This window comes from Sinocyclocheilus rhinocerous, unplaced genomic scaffold (genome assembly GCF_001515625.1).
Source record: "Sinocyclocheilus rhinocerous isolate Xijiao unplaced genomic scaffold, SAMN03320098_v1.1 scaffold996, whole genome shotgun sequence".
Lineage (NCBI taxonomy): Eukaryota > Metazoa > Chordata > Actinopteri > Cypriniformes > Cyprinidae > Sinocyclocheilus > Sinocyclocheilus rhinocerous.
The window spans coordinates 43654-52748 of NW_015660490.1; the positions used below are offsets into that span (position 1 = coordinate 43654).

The window sequence follows — 9095 nt, forward strand, 5'->3', positions numbered from 1 at the left end:
CGGTGATATCTATTAGTTACATTTTTACCCTATTCATGGGGTGTCTTGCCTTAAAATGAAAGAGAAAAACAATAATTTTGTTAACAGTTCTTTTTAAAACCCTGCAAAGTACATAAAAGGCTTTACTAATCTGAGACCAGCAGTGACATATGTGCTAAATGTGGTAGTTGTGAGCCAGCTGGGTCACGCAGACCTCCTTCAACTGGTCTGGGCTTTGTTCCAAATCTCATTTAGTCATGTTACAGCCATGAGAGTGCCATAAATTCAAATGAGAAGAGGGCGAGATGCACTAAAGTGATTGCATCTTTCTCCCTCCCCACATCCCTCTTTTGCTCTCATCTTCTTCCTTCGCACTCTCACTCACTCACTCACTCGTAAAACAAACCAATCAGCTAGATGGAATAAAACTGGGATGTATAGTTATACAGAATTCATTTTACGGTAAGGAGTGGCCTTATCAGGTGAATGTTACGTCATGTCCTTTCTTGTTGATGGTACATTGTGCTCTGCTCTGAATGGGTGTGGCCAGAGATGCTTTTGAGGGTGGAGCTTCTCATAGCGCTAAAACTGCCACACCAAAAACCACAAACAAGGATCTACTACGGATGTGTTCGAACAACAACAAAAGCCCATCAGCAATCTGCCAAGTCCAGTTAGACTGCTATTATTTAGAGCAAAGAAAGATTAACCGAGCCGAGGTATTTCCAGAAAATCCGCCTAAAATTGATTTTAGCGAATCCATACCAATTATTGATTAAACTGAAAGTGAAACATGTTATACTGATACAGTAAACAACTTCACAGGAAAGATTGTTTCTGTTGTGTCGTCATTTACTGACCCTCATTCCATTCGTTCCAAACTCATGACTTTTTTTTTTTTTCATGAAACACAAATGGAGAAAATTTGAGGAATGTCTTGGCTGCTTTTTTCCACATATTGAACAAGCTTTTTGACCAAAAATCTCCCCCTTAAAAGTATAATAAAAACTGTCCATGCAAGCTGGTGAACTTTGTATTTAAGATTTACTCACCCCCAGGCAATTCCAGATTTAGATGAGTTTGTTTCTTCACCAGAACAGATTTGGAGAAATTTAGCATCACTTGCTCACAAATGGATCCTCTGCAGTGAATGGGTGCCGTCAGAATGAGAGTCTAAACAGCTCTTTTAAAAAATCACAATAATCTGGTCCATAATTCATAATAATACTCCCTCCAGTGTAAAAGTCCATATTCTGTTGCCCTTTCACATCAAAATACTTGTTTAGAACAGTTTTGGACAGTTTTCACAAATACACAGTCCTTGATCTGTGCATATTTCTCCCCTGATTCAGACGAGACAACTTTTTTAACGGAAAAAAAGCAACATTACGGATGGAGGACTCGCAATTTAGCCAGAAGCAACAGTTAAAATACCTTAATGATGAATTTGTTTCTTAAAACATGCAGCTTTTCACTTCAAAAAGTGTTAATTGATAGACTGTGAGTCGTGTGTATTATTCTGAAGTTTTTATCAGCTGTTTGGACTCTCATACTGACGGCACCCATTCACTGCAGAGGATCCATCGGTTAGCAAGTGATGTAATGCTCAATTCATACAAAATCATATCTCAAATGGGCTGAGAATGAGTAGATTTTCATTTTGGGTTTGATCTAATATGTTCTTTGATAGTTAAATATCAATTGAAATGTACCACATTTTCACAGATTCTGCAAGGGGTTCCCAAACGTTCGCATGCCACTGTTCGCAACACAACACTTGAAAAGGTGAAATTAATAACTAAAAAGCACTTTTACAATGACCATGATTATCAAGCTTTTCACTGAATTACTACTTAGATTTGGTCTTTTTGTCATAAAAAGATATTGTATGGCTCCAGAAGACTTGGAATATAATGCATGTGCTGTATACAGTGGGTACGGAAAGTATTCAGACCCCCTTAAATTTTTCACTCTTTGTTATATTGCAGCCATTTGCTAAAATCATTTAAGTTAATTTTTTTTCCTCATTAATGTACACACAGCACCCCATATTGACAGAAAAACACAGAATTGTTGACATTTTTGCAAATTCAGTGAATGGGTGCCGTCAGAATGAGAGTCTAAACAGCTCTTTTAAAAAATCACAATAATCTGGTCCATAATTCATAATAATACTCCCTCCAGTGTAAAAGTCCATATTCTGTTGCCCTTTCACATCAAAATACTTGTTTAGAACAGTTTTGGACAGTTTTCACAAATACACAGTCCTTGATCTGTGCATATTTCTCCCCTGATTCAGACGAGACAACTTTTTTAACGGAAAAAAAGCAACATTACGGATGGAGGACTCGCAATTTAGCCAGAAGCAACAGTTAAAATACCTTAATGATGAATTTGTTTCTTAAAACATGCAGCTTTTCACTTCAAAAAGTGTTAATTGATAGACTGTGAGTCGTGTGTATTATTCTGAAGTTTTTATCAGCTGTTTGGACTCTCATACTGACGGCACCCATTCACTGCAGAGGATCCATCGGTTAGCAAGTGATGTAATGCTCAATTCATACAAAATCATATCTCAAATGGGCTGAGAATGAGTAGATTTTCATTTTGGGTTTGATCTAATATGTTCTTTGATAGTTAAATATCAATTGAAATGTACATTTTTATTTATTTATTTTTTGAAGAATTTCACATTATCAAAAATAACACGATCTATGTCCAATAACAGCAAACCTTAACTATAAAACTGCACAAGATCCAGTTGCACATGTCTGTGTCTTGCCATTGGGTGGCTTTGGTGGAAATAACACCGAATTGATAAAGTGTTGTTGCTCCCACAATCTTCAGTCATTCAGCTGTGTGTAGACAGTGATGTCTAGTGTCATTTATCAGTCTGAAAGGAATACACACAGGGAACATGGAAAGTCTGTTTGGTTTTTTTGGCCAGAGGTTTGCCCTTGTCGGATGATTCAAAAATAGAAATGTATCAAAGCAGGTTGGTATTGGTGGAAATTATTACACAGCACTGCGGAAGACTTTGATCTCATCTGATAATCTGATTGCAGGTCAATGTGGCTTTCTGCAGTCTGAGATATTTTAGTATAACGACTAGGGCTGTTTTTTATAAAACAGTCATATTAATAGGTAAAACATTATTAATCATGTATCCCAGACCTATACATAACGTAAATTCCATACAAAATGAAAGACTCCATAGTAAAATGTATTGCTGTGGATTCCAGGCCATGACTTGTGAAATCCAATATGGAAAATAATATGGATAACTATGGAAAACAAACAATATAGAGACTTTTGAAGCCACTTTTTTTGTTTTATTTGGTGGTTTTGTGTGTTTTCTGTGACAGGAATGTTTTTAAGCTTTATTTAGAGGTTTATATATGCATATATGTAATTCAAATTAATGTAATTAAACATGCTCATATCAATTAATTAATTCTTTTAAAATTTTGATAGACAGCCCTAAATAAATCAGTATTTATTTATTTGTTTGATAAATAACCATACAGTGGGTAGAGAAAAGAATCACCCCCTTTAAAATAATCACATTTTGTTGCTTTGCAGCCTGAAATGAAGACAGACAGTTTGTTTTATCCAGCTGTATTTACTCAGTGCAACTTATAACATCCAAGTGAAAGATAAAACACCAAAAAAAAAACAGTTGGAAAAAGGATCACCCTCAGATCAGTCGTGACTGTATGTGGCCTTTCTTGAGGAGTGGCTTTTTTCTTGCAACTTGTGTCTGTACACAACTTTATCTCTGAGATCTTTTGACAGTGTCTTGCCACTCATAGTTGATTGTTTGCTTCAATTGCACTACCAAAGACTGAAATGCTCCAGGAAAGCTCTTTTCATGCTGAGCTAATCAAAATGACCACAGCTGATCACAGTTGAAAGTCAAATGGCTTTGTGTGCCATTGAGAAGGTGATTAGCTACACCCGATTGAGTTTGCAAGTCACATTTACGAGGTGTTTCTGTTTTTTTTTTGTTTTTTTTCTTACATGTTGGTGTTATATCTTTCACTTGGATGTTATAAGTTGCACTGAGTAAATACAGCTAGATAAAACAAAAACTGTCCGTCTTCATTTCCGGCTGCAAAGCAATGCAGTCATATGGTCATTATCGTAAAATAACCCCTGCACGTTGTCTCTTGTGTAGTTGATGAAAATGGTCATTTTGAACTTCACTGTTACATTTCTGTTGCATGTTGTTAAAGTAGAAGAGTCAATTTACATTCAAAGCAGGGAAATTCCCAACTACTGCATGAAGCACCTGTGCATTTGTACATGAGTGGAAACCCTTATGTATATATTTGCTGAAGAAGTGTGCATGTGTATCACATAAAATTTTATGGATTGTCAAACAGTAAATTAGCAGGCATGTGTACCAGTGTAAAGTATGAAGTAAAGCTTAAAAAAATTCTACGGAATCACATCAGAGCAGAAAACTACTTCAGTTCTCAGATATTTACAGCTAAACTGCATCTAAATTTGGAGGCACTGTTAATTTCCTGTTTTGCTTGAACAGCAGGGCAGAAAACTGTCAGCACATCCTCACTTCTGAGTGATCTGATGGCGGTCATATTCAGAGGATACAGCAGTGACGTGATAATGCTAATAATGATAATGATAATGCTCAAACTACTATTTCTGTAGTATACAGTATGTTTACTGTGCACAGTATGCAGATTTTCTGTTGGACGACCTAAATTTTTTCAGTGTTCACAACCCTTTATTGGCACATGTTAAACTAACCATGATTACCATTTAATTTCCAGTAAAATGAGGCAAGAAATGTGCATAAATAAACAATGAAATACAGTTCCTCCTATATCTTACAATTTATTTTATGCCACAATTAAACATTTAAAAAACGAATTACCCCCCCCCCACACACACACACACACATGCAAACACAAAAAATCTCATTTACTCACTCTCTTGCTGTTGTATTAAAATTAAATAATGCTGTCATTTTTTTGAGTGAAACAATGTAAAAAAAGAAATACATAAAAGAAAAGAAAAAATCATAGAATTATTGACCTGTCATTGTAAATGTATTGTAATAATGTAAAACTATATATAAAACTTTGTATTAAATAATTATGTTATAACTAGTTCTTTAAATATGCCTACAATATGGATGATATTAATGATATTCAATAACATGCAAAAGTTTGGGGTCATTATTTATTTATTTATTTGTTTGACTTAAGAAATTAATACTTTTATTCACCAAGGACACATTCATTTAATCAAATGTTACAGTTAAGACATTTATAATGTTACAAAACATTTTTATTTCAAATAAATCTATTTATCCAAGAATCCTGAAAATGTGTGGTTTCCACAAAATATTAAGCAAGTTTTCAACATTGATGATAACAATAAATGTTTAAGAAGTTTTATAAAATTCATATTTTTCCTAGCATTTTCAGTGGTGTTCGTAACCCGTTTTTGGCACTCGCTGAACTATAAACATAAGGTCATGTGACAACTATAGCGCACTAACATTTGAAATGTTTCTCATTGCATACTGCAAATTATTGCTCATACGTTTTATTTAAATATATATCATTTAGTGCAGTGTATACTAGATAGTGTGCGGTAAGCAGTGTACTAGTGTCCCAGGCTGCATGGAGTGAGAGGAGTGATGTGAGGGCTTGAGAAAACACAGGATGTGTAGTGGGATCCATTTTCCTCTTCCTGTCGGACAGTGAGGCTGGATGCAGGACCGGGAAAGAGCGGGGGTGTAGCGCTTAGTGGAAACAGTGTCCTTGGTTCCCTGGTTTGGTGGCGGAGGTGGCTCTGTATGTGTGTGTGTGTCAGTGTTGATGGAAGAAAGAGAGCCTGTGGGATCTTGTGTGTCAGCAGGAGCCGCAGAGAGAGAGAGAGAGAGAGAGAGAGCGATATGGGGCGGAAGTAAATTTCTGGCATTGGGCCACAGAACCTCTTTCCATCATCCGGCTGTTTCTCTATGTATTTTTTCTGTCAGTGTCGAAATAACTCTCTACGCTGGACATCTAAACATTTAAAGGTGTACTATTGATTTATTTAAAATTATTTATCTAATTTGTTTGTTTTTTTAAACGACTACTACTTTATTGTTACAGACTAAGAATATATTTGTTATGAAGTGATTTTTTTTTTTTTTCAGTTAAAATTACAATGTTTTTCTGTTGCTTGTGGTTGAAGCAGAAGAGTCGATTTACATTCGAATCAGGGAAATTCCCAACTACTACGCATGAAGCACCTGTGTGTTTGTACACAAGTGGGAATCCTTGTATTTGTATTTGCTGAGGTAGCGTAGTGTGCGTGTGTCACGAAAAATTCATGGATCAACAAACAGTAGATTAGCAGGTGTGTGCGTGCCATTATTACAGTTGCCATAATGGAGTTCATGCAGTGTATCTGTGTGTTTGTTTCCCCCTTAAAGCTCTATCTGATCAGGAAACGGTGTGTGGGAGTAGCACCTGTCTGAAGCCGCTCACACACACACACACACTTACACACACACTTAGACACAAAATGGAACACACACCCACAGAAACACACTTGGAGCCCAATCTTGGTTTTGATCAGTGTTAACTAAGCACAGACTGAAGACTTATTTAACTGTTCTTTTGAATGAGCATTTCATGTTGAGAGTCTTCATTTTTTTGTAGTTCATCATTTCTGTATTATTGAAATTAACAGTAAAATAAGACAAGAACTTACAATTGACTATAATGAAAAATGAGCATAATAAACCAAATAAGAAAATTGTCTATAAGCCTATATAGAATAAAGTCTATAAGCATTCACTACTAAAGAATTTAAAGGGGTCCTATTATGCTCTTTTACAAAGTCTTGATTTTGTTTTGGGGGTGTACTAGAACAGGCTCTCATACTAGGTTGTTGGAAAAAAACAAACATGATTTTTCACATATTTTACATTATTATAACACCTCTCTCCCCAGTCTGGCATGACACTTTATGTTGTTTTTTTTTTTTTCAGTGAAACACTTTTGTTTTATAACCTATACCTACGTATAAATAACTTTGCAGCTACATGTCAACTAGCAGTCATTAGAGTATTAGTAGTGTCTGCTTAATATCTACAAACACTTTATTTTGATGGTCGCTCAGCAGACGTTCTACTGACTATAAGTAACTTTGCAAGTACGGCAACTTATTCTACTAACCCTAACCTTACAGTCTACAAATGCTCTAATGAGAGTTAGTTGACATGTAGTTGCAAAGTTACTTACAGTTAGTAGAATGTCTAAAGTGGACTATCGAAATAAAGTGTAACCAAATTAATAATTTAATTCAGTAATTAATAGTTTAATTCAGCAAAGATGCATTACTTTGATCAAATGTGACAGTAAAGACATTTATAATGATACAAAAGATTTCTGTTTTCAATTTTCTGTTCATCAAAGAATCCTGAAAAGGCAAATCAGCATATTAGAATGATTTCTGAAAGGCCACGTGACACTGAAAATTCAGTTTTGCCTCACAGGAATTAATGACATTTTTAAAAAATTTTGTTTTTAAATTATAATAATAATATTATTATTAGAAATATATAATAATAATAATATTTCACAATATTAGTGTTTACTGTATTACTGTTTTTACTGTATTACTATCTATCTGTCTGTCTGTCTAAATTGTTGGTTAATAATACAGTATATAATAATACAAACTTTCTTCCATCGTTGTTATTGTTATGTCTGTAGGCTTGGAAGAAGCGCTGGTTTATCCTGCGTAGCGGGCGCATGAGCGGAGACCCGGATGTACTTGAGTACTACAAGAATGACCATGCCAAAAAGCCCATTCGCATCATTGACCTGCACTGCTGCGAGCAGGTGGACGCCGGCCTCACCTTTAAACGCAAAGAGTTCCAGGACAGCTTTGTGTTCGACATCAAGACGGCCGAGAGAACCTTCTACATGGTGGCAGAAACGGAGGAGGAGATGAACCGCTGGGTGCGCTCCATCTGCCAGCTGTGTGGATTCAACCAGTCAGAGGACAGCCATCACGGTAGGAGAACCACGTCTATGTTTGTGTTCACATTCAGCATTTTTGGGCAGATTCTGTTGAATTTAGCTCAGGAATCTGTGTTCAGCTATATAGGCAACGTTAACGTAGTAACCGAATTCAGTAGATTTACTGTATGCCATTATCTATGGTTTTACAGTAACAGTGCTCTCATCTGGAGCATTGTGCTATTTTTTCTCTGAGATGATGATACGACAGATAGAAAACAATCACAAGTAACCTGATGCCATATCTTATTGCTTTCCTTTTTTCTCTCTCTCTGTCATTTGAGAAAGTTGGGCTGAACCAGCCTTGCCAAATGGATGCAGTGTCTGAAAGGTTTATTGATTTTTTTCCCCCCTTTGTTTTGTTGAAGAAAAGGGAGGGAACGCTGCCCATCATTGCAGGCATAGTGCTAGTGTATATTCTAGAGAATTGACGTAAAGAGGACTTTGTGATTGTGGGATCTGGCAGCTTACATATAGCTTATATTAGTTCAAGTGAACTTTTTACTGTAAAATAAAAGAGAGAACTTTTAAGCTGAAAAAAATTCTATATATTAATATATGTTATGTAATTATTTTATAATTCATACATAATTATAATTATTACAATTGTGTATATATATATATATATATATATATATATATGTTAGTATAATGTTATATAATGTTTCTATATATATAAACGTGCACTTCTCCAGTATTCCTCTGGCGTGTCCACATGATCTTTAGCAAACTGCAAATGGGCAGCAATGTTCTTTTTGGAGAGCAGTGGCTTTCTTCTCGCAACTCTGCCATGCACACCATGGTTGTTCAGTGTTGAGCCCATCATCTCCTGATGATGGGCTCATAAACATTAATATTAGCCAATGTGAGAAAGGCCTTTAGTTGCATAGAGGTTAGCCTGCAGTCCTTTGAAACGTAGTGGACTTTTACACGTCTTGCTTTTAGAGTGATCTTTGTTGGTGGACCACTCCTGGGGAGGGTAACAGTGGTCTTGAATTTCCTCCATTTGTTCACAATCTGTCTGACTGTGGATTGGTGGAGTCCAAACTCTTTAGAGATGGCTTT

At 35.8% G+C, this 9095-nt stretch overlaps 1 protein-coding gene across 1 annotated transcript in view; it reads left to right on the plus strand.

Moving 5' to 3' along the window:
* Positions 1-515: 515 nt before the first annotated feature.
* LOC107724943 (GRB2-associated-binding protein 2-like) overlaps positions 516-9095 on the plus strand; it is a 60900-nt gene continuing 52320 nt past the window's right edge. Inside the window, exons 1-2 of the mRNA XM_016534039.1 lie at positions 516-698; positions 7722-8025. Coding sequence (XP_016389525.1) covers positions 516-698; positions 7722-8025 — 487 coding nt within the window. The remainder of the gene's footprint in view (positions 699-7721; positions 8026-9095) is intronic.